General features: G+C 40.1%; 2 protein-coding genes across 2 annotated transcripts; both read right to left on the bottom strand.

Moving 5' to 3' along the window:
* Positions 1 to 324: 324 nt before the first annotated feature.
* On the bottom strand, positions 325 to 1,248 carry LOC144219327 (olfactory receptor 10X1-like). The gene has a single exon (XM_077749337.1). The coding sequence runs from the start codon at positions 1,246 to 1,248 to the stop codon at positions 325 to 327; it is 924 nt and encodes a 307-aa protein (XP_077605463.1).
* Positions 1,249 to 5,382: 4,134 nt separating this feature from the next.
* On the bottom strand, positions 5,383 to 15,747 carry LOC144219324 (olfactory receptor 10X1-like). The gene is made up of 3 exons (XM_077749322.1): positions 14,807 to 15,747; positions 9,518 to 9,539; positions 5,383 to 5,497 (listed from the first exon to the last, which is right to left on the bottom strand). Exons 1-3 carry the CDS (start codon positions 15,720 to 15,722, stop codon positions 5,383 to 5,385), a joined length of 1,053 nt encoding a protein of 350 aa, XP_077605448.1. The 5' UTR covers positions 15,723 to 15,747.
* Between the last annotated feature and the right edge of the window lie 4,418 nt (positions 15,748 to 20,165).

Below are 20,165 nucleotides of genomic sequence, written 5' to 3'. Positions count from 1 at the left end.
TAAGCATCTCTTAGTTTGTCGTCAGAGGGGTTGTTTTTCCTTTCCCAAATCTTGTGTTTTCCATTCCATCATGGCACAGGATGATCAGAGGCTGACTGGAAGAAGTGCAGTATCTGGAGGACAGTCACTAGAAGTAGAAGGAGTTGAACAACTCTGGTAACAATGAACTAAATGTTTGTGATGGTTGAGCTCCTAGACTATCTCTGGTTTCCAACGTGCCACCCTCTAGTATGAAGCCAATGCAAAGGCTTCTCCTTATGTCACAAAATAAGTGCCTATGACAGGGAACAGACAACAGTGTAGCAATAATCCAGGATTATGGATTCAGAAACTCCTCTTTGCAAGTACCTTTCTGAATGCATTCTTCATGTCTCTATTCCTGAGGCTGAAAATGAGGGGGCTGAGGAAAGGCGTAATGACAGTGTAAGGGACAGCGATGAGTGTGTCATCTCCTCCCGAGGCTTCTGGCTTCAGATAGACAATAGCTGCAAAACCAAAGTGGACGATGACCACAGTGAGATGAGAGGCGCAGGTAGAAAAGGCCTTCTGCTTGCCCTCGGCTGAAGGGATCCTGAAGACAGTGGAGAGAATGAAAACATAAGTGATGATGATGAGCAGGAAGGTGCCCATCAAGCCAGACACTGAGATCATTGTAACAATGATTTCTGTGAGGTCGCTGTCCAGACAGGACAGCCTCACCACTGCCCGCATGTGGCAGAAGAAGTGATGGATGAGGTTGGGGTTGCAGAAAGAGCCCCTGAATATCAGTGCAGTTTCTGTCACAGAGACAAGGAAGCCTCCAGCCCAGGCAGAGACCACCATATGCCCACACACCGCATTGGTCATCAGCAGTGGATATCTGAGAGGGTAGCAGATGGCCAGAAAGCGATCATATCCCATCAAAGTGAGGATGAAACAGTTGGTGCCACCAAGTGCCAAGAAGAAACACATCTGCAAGCCACACCCCGTGACTGAAATGCTTCTGTTCCCAGTCAGCAGATCTGCCAGCATCTTGGGGATGATGGTCAGTGTGTAGCAGGTCTCAGAGAAAGAGAGGGCGCGGAGGAAGAGGTACATAGGGGTGTGGAGAGATCTGTCCACCCAAGTGAGCCCCAGGATGGCCAGGTTACCTGCGAGGGTGAGAAGGTAGAGGGCAAAGAAGGCCACAAAGAGGAATCTCTGCACATGTGGGTACAAGGAGAAGCCAACGAGAATGAATTCTTTCAGATTTGTCTGGTTGACCTTCATTGTTGCATGTGTGAAATCTGGAAGAAACAACAAATAAATATTCAATTCTCCATCATTCTTTAGAAACAGTGGTGTGAATACGACGGGTGATTAGAGTTACAATTACCAATTGATTCTTGAAATTTTGTGATAAAATACCATGCATATGTGACTTACGTGTTCTTTTAATTTTATTTCATTTGTTACAACTTTTTCAGTAACTAATTCCTCCTGATCATTTAGTCAATGGCAGAAGAATTTTTATGGCTTAATTTTTAAGAGGAGTATATTGGCTGGTATTATCATAAATGGAAAACTACTCTAATTGATGTCTAGATAAAGGAAATTCAGGTGCATTAGGTTAGCCAGATTTGGATCAGACGTTGCATACTAAAAGAATGACCATGTAGCTAATAGATGCATAGCGTCATGGTCTGACAAAGCAACTTCCACATATAATATTGTCTGTAAATATGTAATGAGTGAAGATTAATAGTATGTTTGTTAGTAACTGGGGACCAGATTTAGACAAGGGCTTGTAATTGTAAGGAAGCCCAAAGTCATTGTCGCTTCTTGCAGGAGGTATTTGGGTCCTGAAGTATTAAAAGGAAGCAATGAATGTGCTCCCTTCCCTGTGCTCTGAGGAGAGGGAAGATCAGATACTCCAGGACCCTCCAGATTAATAGTGATTCATTAGAGGATGTGGATGGTATGATAAACAGACTCTTTCTGCAAGCTCAGTGCAGGTGGAGCTGCCCATTCCTTCAATGCCGAGACCAGCATCTCAAAAGCATAAATGCTAGAGAATCTAATCAAAAGCATAGTTGCTAGAGCAAATTCTTTGATATTCTCCTTTTGATTTACTCTCATCCTCCTCTGACATATATTTGATACATTCCCTCAGCTTTGTATTATACTGTGCTTCCTCTACCACAGGTTACAATATTTAATAACTAGAATTGAAAGGGCCTACATTTTGTCAAATTAATTCTAATGCTTTAAGGTTTGATTCTTGACAACATGGATGAGAAGCTGTGGAAAATGTATGACAGCTGAGATTATTTTCCTTATTTTAGTAAAAAGAAAGCTATGTCTAAAACGTGGCATATTTGTAGCTAGAATATAAGTGTTTTGATTTAATTGCACATAGTTTGCTTTTGTCTTTGTCTTCTCCTTCTGCAAATAGTCTATGTGTCATAGATCTCTGTATTTCGCAGACTGGTAATATGGAGCATTATAAGAAGGTAATGATTCCCATATCTGTGCCTGGATAGCTTAGTGATCACAAAGAACCTGAATCTATTAATGGGTTCTGTTTTACTTTATTATTTAGAATTGGGCAGAATGTTGAGCTAGAGATAAAGTGTTTCCAGGCTTAAGTAGATTTGGTTGAGGCTAAGATTAACATCTGTCAANCCACTTAGTATAAATGCTATTGGTCTAAGAGCCTGCGTTTTTAACTTTATCACTTTTAGTTTACTGACCTTAGCAAAGTCCTTGTACCTTCTAGATCTAAATTTTCCCAGCTCAGAAGTGGGGAAAAGGGCCCTGGTTTGATGCAAACTTCAGCTTTCTGGGGCCCTAGCATTCACATGAGCTGTGAGGCTGGGCCACACGGGCCATGGTCTGATTCTACCACTCACTGAACCACAGTGGCTAAGAACCTTTTCTTCCACCAGTTTGGAGATATTGTCTGATCACCATTAGGGCTTGTGGTTCCTCAGCTTTAGAGGTTTGGCTCTGGTTAGGAGGCCCTAAGGGATTCATCTCTTCTTTCATCACGCGGAGCAAGAGAACTTTCTCCCTCACGTTAGTAATTTTCTCTCATTAGTTCCAGGGCTGTTTTGTAACATGTGACCAGGAAAACTCAGCGTGAAACCTCTGGGGATGTAAAACTTGCAGATCTCATATCCAGTCTTTTCTAATTCCTAAGTTTTGTTTGTCAGGGAAGGGCATTCTTCCTGTATTGCTAATGCTCTCTCCTCCCCCTCATTCTGGTTTGCTCATCACCAGCTTCCTCCTGTGTATTTAGGGCTTACAATGTTGAAAACTTGCTGGGAGCCACACTGCTATCTTGGATTGCAGTCACAGCAAGGAAATGGCAGTGTTTGCACAGCTCCTGCCATGAGAAATGAAAACTGATATCTCTGCTACTACTGGCTCGTGTTGGAAATAAGCCTGCTGGTATTGACCAGGTCTCACAATATTCCATATCACACCAATATTCTGAACACAGATACCGCATAAGGAAAAGCATATTCCTGCCTTTATAAAAGAGATTTTAGATGAAAGCTTTGTGGATGATTGTCAAAAGGCTCTTCCTATGGGCCTTGCAGATCCAACACTTAGATAATAAAGGGGGTTAAGAACACAAGAGTTACAATTGAGCCTGGCCCCGAGACAAAGAGCCTAATTTAGAGTCACGGAATAGATAAGGGCAGAACTTAAGTTAATACTTACATTTTCTTCTAACTGGTGATGTTTGGCAGTACCTTTTCCAAGGCCTATCTTCTGCAAACACCCTCTTACAGGTGGCTGGGATGAGGATAGATAAGAGTAGCTAAAACATAACCCACAAACAAAAGGCTGACACATTTAGGGCCTCCATGGTGTTCACACATTCAGCATCAAATAGGTTTCCACAAACAACTCATTAACCAGCTCAAATACATTGGTCCTCTTGAGAGCCAGACGGAATGACTCTTAGCCTAGCTTAACCTATGACCTAAATTAGCGTTATTAACTTAGAACAAATATGTACCCTGTCTTTTACTAAGAATATCCTGTTAATTCTTTAGTTATAAGATTTACTTAACCTCACTATAATTGGAATAGTTCTGCAAGAATATTTTTGTAAAACCTGCTTCTGTACACTTTCCAAAGCATCTTATCACAAAGAGTTATCCATTGTAAAAATTCCTTTTTCTGATGTCATGCTATCATTTAACCTATAAAGACACCAAACCGACAGGACAGAGATGCCGGCCTGGTGATCAGAAAGAATCACGGGGCTCTCTCACTCTCTCCCTTGCCGACACCATCCATCCTTCAGGGACCCCNGAGCCTGGCCCCGAGACAAAGAGCCTAATTTAGAGTCACGGAATAGATAAGGGCAGAACTTAAGTTAATACTTACATTTTCTTCTAACTGGTGATGTTTGGCAGTACCTTTTCCAAGGCCTATCTTCTGCAAACACCCTCTTACAGGTGGCTGGGATGAGGATAGATAAGAGTAGCTAAAACATAACCCACAAACAAAAGGCTGACACATTTAGGGCCTCCATGGTGTTCACACATTCAGCATCAAATAGGTTTCCACAAACAACTCATTAACCAGCTCAAATACATTGGTCCTCTTGAGAGCCAGACGGAATGACTCTTAGCCTAGCTTAACCTATGACCTAAATTAGCGTTATTAACTTAGAACAAATATGTACCCTGTCTTTTACTAAGAATATCCTGTTAATTCTTTAGTTATAAGATTTACTTAACCTCACTATAATTGGAATAGTTCTGCAAGAATATTTTTGTAAAACCTGCTTCTGTACACTTTCCAAAGCATCTTATCACAAAGAGTTATCCATTGTAAAAATTCCTTTTTCTGATGTCATGCTATCATTTAACCTATAAAGACACCAAACCGACAGGACAGAGATGCCGGCCTGGTGATCAGAAAGAATCACGGGGCTCTCTCACTCTCTCCCTTGCCGACACCATCCATCCTTCAGGGCCCCCTGGACCTGTTGGAGCCGGCCTCCAGCAAAGACTGAAGGATCTCAGAGAATTATAAGGAATGGTCTCTTCTTACAAGGAATTTATATCTTAGTGGGAGAAAGATGGTGGAGCCAATCTGATTCCACTTCCCAACTTTTAGAATGTGTTAAAATAAAAACAAAACAAAAACAAACAAAAAACATTGGCCATCCTAGTGCTGGTGGAGATTGGAAGTAGCAGAACTCATAGACTAATGTTGGGAATGTAAAAATTATGAATTGTTTTAATATTTAGTAAAGTATTTTGCCAATTTCTTAGCATGTTCAATCCATTCAAATTCAGGGAACGTGGTCTATATTCACATTTCTTGGCACTGCTGTCTAAATATAACTAAAAAGCATGGAAATATCTCAACAATCCTAAAATTACTCTGGAAGAGAAATCATGGAAGACGATTGGCCTGGAAACTCAGCTTGAAGAACAGCACCACAGAAGGTTCCCAAGGGTCTCTTCTCATCCCCATGAAGTCCTGCTTCAGGTGTGGAGAGCCATGCAGGCTGCAGTGGGCAATTATCCACAGGGAAAAGCAAAGGCAAAGAAAAATAATAAAAGCACAGGGTGTTCTCTCTGACAAGGGACTAAGAAAGGGGAAATGAAGCAGGGACTTAGTAGGAGACCCACAGCCAATGGCACTGGAAACCCTATTGGTTGTACCTGCCGTGTCAGCCCCCACCTCACCCCAACCAGCCAGGCCTCATCTGCCCACAGCAGCATCGTCGGCTGGGCTCAGGGGCATAGGTAACCTATCCTAAATGTCACACCACATTAACTCATATCGTGGGCCTCAAGACAAACCGCTAGAATTTTTTTAAGGTTTTGTTTTAATTCTGGTTGANATGTTCAATCCATTCAAATTCAGGGAACGTGGTCTATATTCACATTTCTTGGCACTGCTGTCTAAATATAACTAAAAAGCATGGAAATATCTCAACAATCCTAAAATTACTCTGGAAGAGAAATCATGGAAGACGATTGGCCTGGAAACTCAGCTTGAAGAACAGCACCACAGAAGGTTCCCAAGGGTCTCTTCTCATCCCCATGAAGTCCTGCTTCAGGTGTGGAGAGCCATGCAGGCTGCAGTGGGCAATTATCCACAGGGAAAAGCAAAGGCAAAGAAAAATAATAAAAGCACAGGGTGTTCTCTCTGACAAGGGACTAAGAAAGGGGAAATGAAGCAGGGACTTAGTAGGAGACCCACAGCCAATGGCACTGGAAACCCTATTGGTTGTACCTGCCGTGTCAGCCCCCACCTCACCCCAACCAGCCAGGCCTCATCTGCCCACAGCAGCATCGCCGGCTGGGCTCAGGGGCATAGGTAACCTATCCTAAATGTCACACCACATTAACTCATATCGTGGGCCTCAAGACAAACCGCTAGAATTTTTTTAAGGTTTTGTTTTAATTCTGGTTGATTAACATATAGTGTTATATTAATTTCAGGCGTATAATATAGTGATTCAATATGTCCATCCATCACCAGGTGCTCATCACAACATGTGCACTCCTTAATCTATTTATCTGCAAGAAATGTAAAGGGAGGGAAATTATACAGAGGATCTTCTGGTTCTCTAACCATGTTGGATTCAAGTTGGAAATCAAAAACAGAAAGACAGTAGGAAAATCTGTAAACACATGGAGATTAAACAATATTAAGCTATCATGGTCATAAGGGAGATCTCAGTGGAAATAAAATAATTAGTAAACTGAAGCAAAATGAAATGACAACATATCCAAATGTGTGGGATGCAGCTAAGGCATACTGAAAGGGTATTCACAGCACATTAGAGAAGGTGGAGATCTCTAAGAAATAATTTAAATTCCTATCTCAAGATACTAGAAAAAAAACCAACAAAATTAAGCCTCAATTTGAGTAAGGCTTATTGCAATCCTTTAAAAATCCCCAAGAGGCTTTTTTTTTTTTGTAGAGAACAACATACATATTCTAACTTATATGTAAAGGAACAAGTCCTTGAATATGAATAACAAATTTACAAAGAAGAATCAAATGGTATCACTCCAGCCAGTATTAAAATCTATCTTATACTTACGTTCAAGGAGCGAGATATTGGCAGAACTTATGAGAGTCTGGCCCTACTTTGTGGTTTTCTGACAGCTTTTATACTTTAAATCCCTCCCTCTTCCCTTCTGCCACACGGCTGGGCAAGCTGTTGAGAAAGCCTGGTGCCTTGCCCTTGGGTGCCTGAAGGAGGCTGAAACCACACAGTTCTGCATGGGAAAGCTCGCCCTGCATTCGCTCCCGAGCCATCACGGAAATGACCAGCCTGTCTCCTTCCGCTGGACACAGTCATTGCTGTTAGCCTGGGCAGTGCCCTTTACATTGAGAGCTATCCTTATATTCCTTTGTGTGAGGAGATTGTGTGTGTGTGTGTGTGTGTGTGTGTGTGTGTGTATACATATTCTTTGTTAAAATTATATCATTCCATATATACCATATATCAAGTTCCATATTGCATACATTGATATTTTCACTCCATTCCTTACAGCTTACTAAAAACAATATTCAGTGAAATTAGGATGCAACATTATTTTGCTATGTTACAATTCCCATTTTAAAATATATTCTTATTTTTGTCTGTGAACTCTGAAATATGTGCACAAAACTATTTTTTTATTTATTTAATATATTTCTTGATTGATCTCCTTGGCATATTCTCTGCAAAAAAATGTTTATAGTTTGATTTTTTAAAATGTTTTAACATGTTTTATGTCCAAGGATAAATCTGGTTAACAGTGAAAATTAAAATTTTCAATGCAAAGTTATCCCTGAATGAAAGTGGTGTTTTAAAAATTACCTTATGTATCAATGGATAAAATTTATTTTGCAGAAATGAGACAGCTCAGGATCAATTTTATTACAAAAGAAATTTTTTAAAGAAAAGCAGTGCTATTTAATTATTTGATTTCCTTCTAAGTTATATTTCATTAATAGCCAAACGGTCTATCATCAAAAGTTATTTTTAGTAATTCATTGCAGTATAATTTTATCAGTTCCTTTTTTTACTTTCTCCAGAACAATAATAAGGACTCTGTTTGACTTAAACAAATCTTCACTGTCATTCATTAACCTTCATTTTTTTCAGTTTCTTAAATGTTTATCATAATAGGGGTTTCTGGTTATTAAATGATTACCAGTTATGATTGATTACCTATTAATTACAAACACGTTGCCAAACTTTATGTATTCAGAGGTTTGGGGAAAATAAAAACACTGTTGAATTCAGTCACGTTGGTCAGTAGATTTTTACTGAAACCTCTGAGCATATAATATACTTTAGCTGTCTATCTATTTATCCGTCTATTTACCTAACTTTGAAAAGGTCAGACACAGATTTCACTCGGTCGATTTAGGAAAATTTGTGATAAAACCTAGCTGACAGCAGTAAGACATCCCCCTCAGTCCCTGGAGTAGAAAGACCTTCCCCATTCCTCCCACTTAGTACAACCAAAAACTCTGGGCATCAACACACAAGACGTACGGAGACATACCTGAACGCTGGAAAGGGTGAGAGCAGCCAGAGCCTTTGGGGACCTAAGAACAATACACTGACAAGTTCCCTGGGTCTTGTCTACGTCCCCTAGTGTTAGAGCTACTGGAGTCTACAAGCTGGAAACAGCAATCAGAACCCCCTCCAAACATCTCCAGCCAACAAAGAAACACCTCTGCTGCTAATTCTATCCATGTTCTCTACTGTCTTTCTCATCCTTATTTATTTCTGCACCCTTCTTTGTTATTTCCTTCCTTCTGCTGTCTTTGGGTTTAGTGCATTCTTTGTCTAGTTCTGTCAGGTGTGAAGATAGGTTATGTATTGAGATCTTGCTTTCTCTCAATAGATATTATTTATCAATATAAATTTTCCTCTTACAGATGCTTTTCATGCATCTCAGAAGTCTTGGTATGTTGTTTGTGGCAAGATTTTTTTTTTATTTCTCTTTTTAGTTTTCCTCTGACCTTCTGGTTATTCAGAAGTGTGTTTTTAATTTTTATTTTCATAACTAATGAAATCTGAGTTCAAGACCTGGGACTGTTCCATCATTTCAGGAAGTTCCTACATGCTTTTTTCCAATCAGAGCTGCAAGGGCCATCAGGGAGGTGATTTCTACAATCGTTGGGAAACTTTCCTGTTCTCCAAATTCATAAATGGAGACATAGTGTGTGAATGCTGTTGCTTGTGACTTCTTTTACTCCACCTAATGCTCCTGAGATTTTCCATGTTATTTCACGTTTATCCCTTTTCATTCTGGGTATTATTTCATTGCATGAATATTCCATAGCTTGTTTATGTTTTCACATGCTCATGATCATTTGGGCAGCTTCAAGTTTTTCATAAGTATGAATTAAACAGCTAAAACATATTTATACAAATCTTTGTGTGACAATATGCTCACTAGCTCTCAGTTTAGATATGTAGAAATTGGCATTTCTTGCTCTGTTGAAGACTAGTTGGATCCATCACTCTATTCTGTTGTGATATATGTGTCTATTTCTGTGCCCGTACCATGCTGTCTTGATGACTACAGCTTCTTAATATAGTTTGAAATCCAGAAGTTTGATGCCTCCAGCTTGGTTTTCATTTTTCAAGGTTACTTTGGCTATTCAGGGTCTTTCCGGGTTCCATACATATTTTTAAATTGTTTCTTCTAGCTCTCTGAAAAATGCTGGTGTTAATTTAATAGAGATTGCATTGAATGTATAGATTGCTTTGGGTGGTATAGACATTTTCACAATATTAGTTCTTCCAAACCATGAGCATGGGATGCTTTTCCATTTCTTGGTGTCCTTTTCAATTTCTTTCATAAGCTTTCTATGGTTTTCAGTGCACAGCTCTTTTACCCCTTTGATTTGGTTTATTGCTATATATCTTATGTTTTTTGGTTCAGTTGTAAATGGGATATAGATTCCATTTCTCTTTCTGTTGCTTTATTATTGGCATATAGGAATGCATAGATTTCTGTACATTCATTTAATATCCTGTGACTTTGCAGAATTCATGTATCAGTTCTAGAAAATTTTTCATGGAGTCTCTTGTGTTTTCCAGGTTGAATATCATGTCATTCACAAATAGTGAAAGTTTGACATTATCCTTGCCAATTTGTGTGTCCTTCACTTCTTTTTGTTGTCTGATTGCTGAGGCTAAGACTTCCAGTACTATGTTAAATAGTAATGGTGACAATGGACATTTCAGTCTTGTTTGTGACCATAGGAGGAGGCTCTCATTTTTTCCCCATCATTGAGGATGATAGTAGCTGTGGGAGTTTAGAAAATAGTCTTTATGATGTTGAGGTATATTCCATGTATCCCTACTTTATTGAGGGTTTTAAGAAAACTGGAGGCAACATGTAGAAGAGTGAAACTGGACCACTTTCTTACCCCATACAGAAAAATAGGTTTGAACTGGATGAAAGACCAAATATGAGACAGGAAGCCATCAGAATCCGAGAGCAGAACACAGGCAGCAACCTCTCTGACCATGGCCAGAACAATATCTTACTAGACACATCACCAAATGCAAGGGAAACAAAAGCAAACACGAACTACTGGGACTTCATTGAGATAAAAAGCTTCTGCACAGAGAAAGAAACAATCAACAAACCTAAAAGGAAGTCCATGGAATGAGAGAAGATATTTGCAATCAACATATCTGATAAACGGTTAATATCCAAAATCTACAAAGAACTTATTAAACTCAATGCCAAAAACTCAAATAATCTAGTGAAGAGATGGGCTGAAGACATGAACTGACACTTTTTCCAAAATTAACTTAGGAAAAAGAAAATTTAAAAACTGGTTTTAATAATGTCCAGTTTAAACAATCTTTTCATATCCTAAGACTATTGTGAAGATAATTTGTTTTGTATCCACATTTAAAAGTTTCATTGTTATACCTTTCCCATTCAGGTTTAGATACCCAGAAACTGATTTTGCTGCTGTTGTGGTTTAGGGAGGCAGGTTTTCTTTTGCCTCTACGGATATGCAATTTTTCTAGCATGAGTGTCTGAAAAGTCTATTGTTTTTGAACCTCTCTGCGAAGCCATATTTATCACAAAAGCCAGTGCCTATGTGTGCGTGGGTCTTTGGGGCTCTCTTCTCTGTTGGTTTGTTTGTCACTTGAGCCAATTTCACACTGTAGCTGTATGAGGAGACTTGATACTTGGTAAAACAAATCATGTTATGATATTCTTCAAGAAAGTCTTGGCTATCTGTAAATCCTTATAAATTTTAAATCCCCTTACAGTTTCACACACAATTAAAGGACACTATTAGGATTCTCACTGGGATTTCGTTGAAACATAGGTTAACGTGGGGAGAATGGGCCTCTGTACTGCACTGCGTCTTCTAATCCATGACATAGAGTACCTCGTCATTACACAGTTCTTTTAGAATTATATTAATAAAGCTTTCCAGTTTTCCATGGAGAGGGCTTGCATGTCTTTGCTTAAATTTATTCTTAGGGCTTTGATATTTTCCAAGATTCAAAATGTGGTATATTTCTAGAAAACCAGATTTCAACTGTTGCTAATTTATGGGGGTGCAGCTTATTTGCTTCTGTACGATGTCCTTAGCCTTATATTGAAGGTTAATTTTAATGCTTTATCTGCTGATTACTTTTGGATTTTCTAACCTAGAAAACCTTATAATTCATGAGAAATGACTGTTTTCCTTCTTGTATAATCCTTCTGTCTTTTGCTTCTTTTTCACTGAACTGACTGTCAGGAATAAGATGGGAAAGACACAGTGGGAGAATCCTTCTTGTCTTATTCCTTGGTAAGCATGGATGCATTTAAATGTTTCACAGCTAAGTGAGAAGTTTGATTGTCTAATCCCAATGCTGTACTCCCTAAACCAACATAACATAGTGAATATAGTGTGTAAACTGTACTCGGAGACGACAAAGAGTTTGATAGCCTGATTAGTTTATGGGAATTCATTCTTTGTTTTAATTATTTATTTTGAGATAGAAAGATAGAGAAGTGGAGGGGCACCGAGAGAGAGGAAGAGAGAGACTCCCATGAAGGGTCTGCCCTGTCAATGCAAATCCTGACATGGGGCTCTAACCTTCGAACTTTGAGACCATGGCCTGCGTTGAAATCAAGAGCTGGACACTTAAATGACTGAGTCACCCAGGTGCCACAGGAATTTCCTTTTGATTCGTACTATGCTAAAAGATTTTATTCATTCCCTCAATGGATATTAAATTTTATCCCATAATTTTCTTCATTGATTAAAATAATTACATGATTAATATCCTTTATTTTGATAACATAATTAATTCTACAGATCTATTTCAAATGTGCCAACCTTGCATTTCTGGATTGAAACCAACTTGACTTTTATTTATAAGTTCTGCATCTATATTCCTGAGTTTGGTTTCAAATCCAGTTTCACATGATACTGGCCCAAAAACTGAGTTGGGGGTGTTAACTCTTCTATGCCAGGGAAGGGTTTGGTCACATTTGGCCTAACATCCACTTAAAAATTCTGGCACAATCTCCTGGTGAAGCTTAAAAGCTCCAGAGGTTCATTTGTTTATCTGTTGTTAACGTAGAATATATGAATTAAAATTCTATTTCTTGAGAATTAGACAGCACGGTTCCCCAGGTCAACTTTAATGTGTTCTCTAGGCATTTTCCCATTTTGTGTAAGTTCTCAAATCCATGATCTTAAAATCAGTCAAAGGATTCTCTTATCTTTCATGTGGCTGTGACTCGAGAAATGCCCCAATTGCATTCCCATAATTCCTTAGTTACATTTCCTGCCTTAATTTCTTCATCGGTCTCACCAGGGAACAATATGATTTATTGTTTTTTTTTGTTGTTGTTGTTGTTGTTTTTATTTCTAGGAGAGAGAGAGAGACAGCGTGAGCAGGGGAGGGTCAGAGAGAGAGGGAGTCACAGACTGAAACAGGCTCCAGGCTCCGAGCTGGCAGTCAGCACAGGGCCCGACGCGGGACCGAACCCACGAACCGCGAGATCATGACCTAAGCGAAAGTCGGACGCTTAACCGACTAAGCCACCCAGGCATGCCTATTGTTATTTTTAACATTCCACATTTTGACTTTTTGAGCCACTTGTTTTATACTGTCATTTAATTAATTTCTGCTACTACCTATTAATTTCATCCTTTACAATCTTTCTGTGTTCATTTATTATTCCTTTCCCAAATTCTTGAGAGGAATGCTTAGATTGTTGATCTTCAGCCGTGAACTTCTCTAACAAGCATTTTGGGGCCATGTATTTCCCTGTAAACACTGAAAACCTACATCCCACCTACTTTGCCCTGTAGTGTTTTCATTTTCTCCAATTCAAACCATTGTTCTAGGATTGCCAAGATTGTAATTCGATTCATGATTTATTTAGAAAGTGGGTTTCTTTTACACATGTAGGTATTTTCCAGCCCCCCTTCAGTTACTTATTTCTATTTCAATAATGAATATTAAGTAGGCAACTGGCAATGCCTCCATAGTCACCATATCAGGTAGATGCAAGTTAACTGGTCCAAATTTGAGTTCAGGAACTGGAGTCTACACTTCATCATTTTTCTATGCCCACCATGATTGGGTAAGTTGTTGGCATCTATTTGCAAGACTTTATGGGTTCCCTAGATTGGATAGTCAGTTCTCAGGGGTGGAACCAAAGTAGAAGAAACATTGTCATGGAGGCAGTGAGGACAGATTTAGAGGGGACATATTCTGTCTACCCAAAATGGTCTGAGAAGAAAATAAAGTCATAGCAAGAGGAAGCCATAATCAGTGTGTGTTCATAATATTTTTCATCAATTATTTCATTTATCATTATAACTTCCTGTAAAGAATAGGGAACAGATATTGTCCCCACACTTGTCATATTCTTGATGCACAAGAAACTCCAACACAAAGGTTATGTCCAACATGAAAAAGCACAAATTGGGTTAACAACAAAACTGAGGAAAGATCAGAAAATTCCTGAGATTTGATGCTGTGTTTATCTGGTTTCCTTCACTGCACATCACATGTCTGCCAAAATTGTTCCACAACATCTTTCATTGTCAAATCATTCAATATCATGACATGTGGTTTTTAAAAACATTTGCTTTGTATATCTTCCTTTTAAAGAAAATAAGGGTTATCTCCAGCCCTCACCCAGGGACTCTGCCTGTCATAGCACGTGCACAATGTACTCCCCTGTTTGCTTGTTGGATCAATGCTCCAAGATAACCTGTATATATAGAGTGAGACTCTGACCATCACAGAAGGACCCAGTCATGAGCAGTGTTTTTAAAAACCTTCAGTAATCAGTATGGCATAGGACTTACCAAATACACACATCAATCCAGATATGCACAATAGACCGTTGATGGTTTTCTACATAGTGTGTCACCTATGAGAAATGGTTTACCTGCTGGGAGGCACAGCCCAATGTTTCATGACGTTGCTTATAAAAACTCCTCAACCTTTGTATCTTTTGATATCGCTTCATGCTGTGGTCACAGGGGTTGTTTTTCCCTTTCCAAATCTTGTGTTTTCCATTCCATCATGGTGCTGGATTCCCAGAGTCTGACAGGCAGAAGCATCGTGTCTTCAGAAACAGCCAGTTGTAGTAGCGGTAGAAGTAGTTGAACAACATCCTTACCACACTAGGTAACTGTTTTGATGGTTTAGCTTCCAGACTCAGTCTCTGGATTCTTACATGGGAACCTCTGGAATAAGGCCAATGGCAAAGGCTTCTCCTGATGTTGTATAATAAGTGACTACTGCCTACAAGGATGGAAAATCATGCAGCAATAATCCAGGATTAAGGATTCGGAAAACTCTTCTTTGCAAGCAGCTTTCTGAATGCATTCTTCATGTCCCTATTCCTGAGACTAAAAATGAGGGGGCTGAGGAATGGAGTAATGATAGTGTAAGGGACAGCAATGAGTGTGTCATCTCCTCCCGAGGCTTCTGGCTTCAGATAGGCAATAGCTGCGAAACCAAAGTGGACGGTGACCACAGTGAGATGAGAGGCGCAGGTGGAAAAGGCCTTCTGCTTGCCCTCGGCTGAAGGGATCCTGAAGACAGTGGAAAGAATGAAAACATAAGTGATGATGATGAGCAAGAAGGTGCCTGTCAACCCTGACACTGACATCAGTGTAACAATGATTTCTGTGAGGTCGCTGTTGAGACAGGACAACCGCACCACCAACTGCATCTGGCAGAAGAAGTGATGGATGAGGTTGGGGTTGCAGAAAGAGCCCTTGAATATCAGTGCAGTCTCTGTCATAGAGACAAGGAAGCCTCCAGCCCAGGCAGAGACCACCAGTTGCCCACACACCGCATTGGTCATCAGCAGTGGATATCTGAGAGGGTTGCAGATGGCCAGAAAGCGATCATATCCCATCAAAGTGAGGATGATACAGTTAGTGCCACCAAGTCCCAAGAAGAAACACATCTGCAAGCCACACCCCGTGACCGAAATGCTTCTGTTCCCAGTCAGCAGATCTGCCAGCATCTTGGGGATGATGGTCAGTGTGTAGCAGGTCTCAGAGAAAGAGAGGGCGCGGAGGAAGAGGTACATAGGGGTGTGGAGAGATCTGTCCACCCAAGTGAGTCCCAAGATGGCCAGGTTACCTGCGAGGGTGAGAAGGTAGAGGGCAAAGAAGGCCACAAAGAGGAATCTCTGCACATGTGGGTACAAGGAGAAGCCAACAAGAATGAACTCTTCAAGGATTGTCTGGTTGACCTTCATGTTACATGGGTGAAATCTGGAAGAAACAACAAATAAATATTCAATTCTCCATTATTTTTTGAAAACAGGGGTGTGAATAACACAGGTGATCAGAGTAACAGTTACCAACCTATTATTCATTTACTGTGGCAAAACATCATGCGTGTGTAGGTTATTTGTTTCCCTTTTCTTCTCCCCCATGGTCCTCTGTTAAGTTCCTCCTAATCCTCCTATACGTGCAAACATATGGTATTTGTCCTTCTCTGCCTGACTTATTTCACTCAGCATAACACCCTCNAGTAGGGTGCCCATTTCTCCACATCCTCGCCAGTATCTAGAGTTCTCTGATTTACTCATTTTAGCCACTGTGACCCGGGTGAGGTAGTATCTCAGTGTGGTTTTCATTTGTATTTCCCTGATGAGGAGGGATGCTGAGCATCGTTTCATGTGTCTGTTGGCCATCTGGATGTCCTCTTTGGAGAAGTGTCTGTTCATGTCTTCTGCCCATTTCTTCACTGGATTGTTTGTTTTTCAGGTGTGGAGTTCGATGAGTTCTTTATAGATTTTGTATATTGGCCCTTTATATGATATGTCATTTGCAACTATCTTTTCCCATTCCATTGGTTGCCTATTAGTTTTGTGGATTGTTTCCTTTGCCGTGCAGAAGCTTTTAATCTTGATGAAGTCCCAATAGTTCACTTTTTCTCTTGATTCCCTTGGCTTTGAGGATGTGTCAAGTAAGAAATTGTTGTGGTTGAGGTCAAGGATGTTGTTTCCTGCTTTCTCCTCTAGGGTTTTGATGGTTTCCTGTCTCACGTCCTTTGTCCATGTAGAGTTTATTTTTGTGTATGGTGTGAGAAAATGATCTAGTTTCATTCTTCTGCATGTTGCTATCCAGTTCTCCCAGAACCATCTGTTAAAAAGGCTGTCTTTTTTTCATTGGATACTCTTTCCCAATTGTTTAACTATGTTAAACAACAGTGGTGAGAGTGGACATCAAAAATCTCCAAACAAATAACAGCCCTGGGCCAGACAGCTTCCCTGGGGAATTCTACCAGACATTTAAAACAGAATTAATACCAATTCTTCTCAAGCTATTCCAAAAAATAGAAATTGAAGGCAAACTTCCAGACTCATTTTATGAAGCCAGTATCACTTTGATTCCCAAGCCAGACAGAGACCCAGCAAAAATAGAGAACTACAGGCCAATATCCTTAATGAATACAGATGCAAAAATCCTCAACAAGATACTTGCAAATCGAATCAGCAAATAAAAAGAATTATCCACCAAGATCAAGTGGGACTCATTCCTGGGTTACAGGGCTGGTTCAATATTTGCAAATCAATCAATGTGATGTATCACATCAACAAAAGAAAAGATAAAAAGCATATGATCCTGTCGATAGATGCAGAAAAAGCATTTGACAAAATATAGCATCCCTTCTTAATAAAATATTTAGTAACAAGAATTGAAAGGGCCTACATTTTGTCAAATTAATTCTAATACTTATTGGTTTGATTCTTGACAACATAGATGAGAAGTTGTGGAATGTGTATGACATCTGAGATTATTTTCCTCATTTTTGAAATAAGAGAGCTGTTTCTCTTACATGGTGTATTTTTAACTAGAATACAACTGTCTTGATTTAATTGTACATTTTTTGCATTTATCTTCCTTTTTCCTTCCGTAGTCTATATGTCATAGAGCTCTATTTCACAGTGTTAATATGGAGCATTTTAAGAAGATGATGATTCCTAACCCATGTGCATAGATAGTTTAGTGATTGCAAAGAGCCTGAATCTATAAATGGTTTCTGTTTTACTTGAGTATTCAGCATTGGGGAGAATGCTGAACATAGAGATAAACAGTGTTTCCAGTCTTAAGTAGATTTGGTTGAGGCTAAGATTAAACATCTGTCAGCAGAATAAAGCTGGTCACTGACAGTCAGAAGAAGCAGTAGGAAAATGGGCTGAATCATTATTGTTTTGAAAATGCTCTGGATTATAATTAGATAATTTTCACATATAAACATATGTATAAATCTAAATAAAATAATGATATAATTATAACATTTATACTGGAAGTTTGCAGCCCTGTGGACCCTACCTTAGCCATCTCTTGCATTCTGTGGTCCTCTTTGACCTGACCTGACATGACATCCACTCTCCCTCAGCCTCTCCTGACATGTGACTCATCTTTCCCTCCACCCTTTCTCCTTTCCTGTTTCATGCTTTCCCTCCATGTATCCACACCGCACCTTTGATAAGTGAGTAATTATATCCCCAAAAGAAGTCCAGACATTACTTTGCCTTCCTGCCTAAGGCTGTATTCTGAGAGGCTGTGTCTAAATGATCCTCGGGCTTCCTTCTGAGGCCTTTTACGCAAACCAACTTAGGATCCAAACTGAGTGTGAAACTCCTAGGGATCCCCACCCACACTCCCAGATTGTTGGTCCACTTTGCCCTGATGGGGCCTCGTGAAAACTCTGGATTGTGTCAGAAGACTGTCTCCCCTCTCAGAAATACAAGGTGCCATATGCCCTTCCATTATCACTAAGCCATCGGGAAGATTTCCTGCTCAGTAGAACACTGTACTCACACAAGTTTCCAAATTCTCTCGACTCTCCCCAGGAACTCTGTAAGTAGACCTATTAGATGGATTGTAGAACTAAAAGATTAACTAAGTACCCAAAGTGGGTGAGAGGGAGAGTATATTTGCAAATCTAGTAGTTTTCCATACCTGGGATCCATGGTGCAGAATCCGAGGTCTTCCTAACAGATGAATTGCAGGGCAGCCTGATTCCACATGTTATGCCACATCCCCTTCTAAGCAGCCAGACTGGTTGTGTTCCCATCTATCTTTCAATTCAGAAGCATTTTGAAAATGCAAAGAATCAGCAATATATATTCCTAGAGAGCTCCTTCCTTACCTAATTCCTACCTCACTTGTGTGGTAAACGTCTACTTGGTGAATCGTTAGAAGTAGAGTATGAATTTCAAAATCTCCCACTACTTCTGGCATATTCTGAATGTGTGTGTGTGTAGGAGTGTGAGAGTATTATACCCCACTCTTCCCTCAACTATGTCTGAAGTTGTCCCCAAATCAACTTGTATCAAATTTAATTTTCACTATGGATCCACTGATAGATAATACACACCCTTTCCAGAGTCACAGAGAAACGGTAATTTGAAGAAAGCGCAAGGACAATTAATTATGAAGAAAACAGAAATCCAATCACTTACAAGGGTTTCCTACCTTGTGTGTTTTACCAGAGCCCCAAAGCCAGTTCAGTGTTAGGGTTATATTCTTCCACGATGGTCTTCACACTGAGGGAAGCATACTTTGTTCTTCACTCAGAAGACACAGAGATCCACTTAGTATCAATGTCATTGGTCTAAGAGCCCGTGTTTTTAACTTTATCACTTTTAGTTTACTGATCTTCGCAAAGTCCTTGTACCTTCTGGATCTAAATTTCCCAGCTGGTAAGTGAGGAAAAGGGCCCTGGTTTGGTGCAAACTTCAGCTTTCTGGGACCCTAGCATTTCCCACATGAGCTGTGAGCCTGGGCCACACTGGCCATGGTCTGCTTCTATCCCTCACTGAACCACACTGGCTAAGAACCTTTTCCTCGACCAGTTTGGAGGTATTGTCTNAAGCATACTTTGTTCTTCACTCAGAAGACACAGAGATCCACTTAGTATCAATGTCATTGGTCTAAGAGCCCGTGTTTTTAACTTTATCACTTTTAGTTTACTGACCTTAGCAAAGTCCTTGTACCTTCTGGATCTAAATTTCCCAGCTGGTAAGTGAGGAAAAGGGCCCTGGTTTGGTGCAAACTTCAGCTTTCTGGGACCCTAGCATTTCCCACATGAGCTGTGAGCCTGGGCCACACTGGCCATGGTCTGCTTCTATCCCTCACTGAACCACACTGGCTAAGAACCTTTTCCTCGACCAGTTTGGAGGTATTGTCTGATCACCATTAGGGCTTGTGGTTCCTCAGCTCTAGCGGTTTGGCTCTGGTTAGGAGGCCCTAAGGGATTCGTCTCTTCTTTCATCACGGGGAGCAAGAGAACTTTCTCCCTCACCTTAGTAATTTTCTCTCATTAGTTCCAGGGCTGTTTTGTAACATGTGACCAGGAAAACTCTGTGTGGAACCTCTGGGGATTTAAAACTTGCAGATCTCATATCCAGTCCTTGCTAATTCCTAAGTTTTGTTTGGCAGGGAGGGGAGTGAGTTGCATCCCTAGTGTTTTCTCGCTCCCCCCACATTCTGGCACTTTCATCACCAGCTCCTTCCATCCCCCAGGTGTTTAGGAAGGGCTCTAGGTTTGAAGACCGTACTCTGAGGGAACTCAGAAAAGTATAATGAATGGTCTCTTCCTACAAGGAAATTGTACCTGGTGGAGGAAAGAAGATGGAGCCAATTTGATTCCACTACCCAACTTTTAGAATGTGTTAAAAAAA

This window comes from Crocuta crocuta, unplaced genomic scaffold (genome assembly GCF_008692635.1).
Source record: "Crocuta crocuta isolate KB4526 unplaced genomic scaffold, BGI_CrCroc_1.0 scaffold387, whole genome shotgun sequence".
Classification (NCBI taxonomy): domain Eukaryota; kingdom Metazoa; phylum Chordata; class Mammalia; order Carnivora; family Hyaenidae; genus Crocuta; species Crocuta crocuta.
Note: the sequence above shows the minus strand (reverse complement) of the source record. Positions and strands in the feature narration are given on the sequence as shown.

Excerpts from the sequence above, each read along its gene's own strand:
- LOC144219327 (XM_077749337.1), bottom strand. The coding sequence starts at position 1,248 with ATGAAGGTCAACCAGACAAATCTGAAAGAATTCATTCTCGTTGGCTTC.
- LOC144219324 (XM_077749322.1), bottom strand. The coding sequence starts at position 15,722 with ATGAAGGTCAACCAGACAATCCTTGAAGAGTTCATTCTTGTTGGCTTC. Across the intron at positions 9,540-14,806 it reads AAAGCTGCTTGCAAAGAAGA|CTGTAGTCATCAAGACAGCA; the intron begins GTTTTCCGAATC and ends TATATTAAGAAG. Across the intron at positions 5,498-9,517 it reads GTAGTCATCAAGACAGCATG|CCTGCATGGCTCTCCACACC; the intron begins GTACGGGCACAG and ends TGCCCACTGCAG.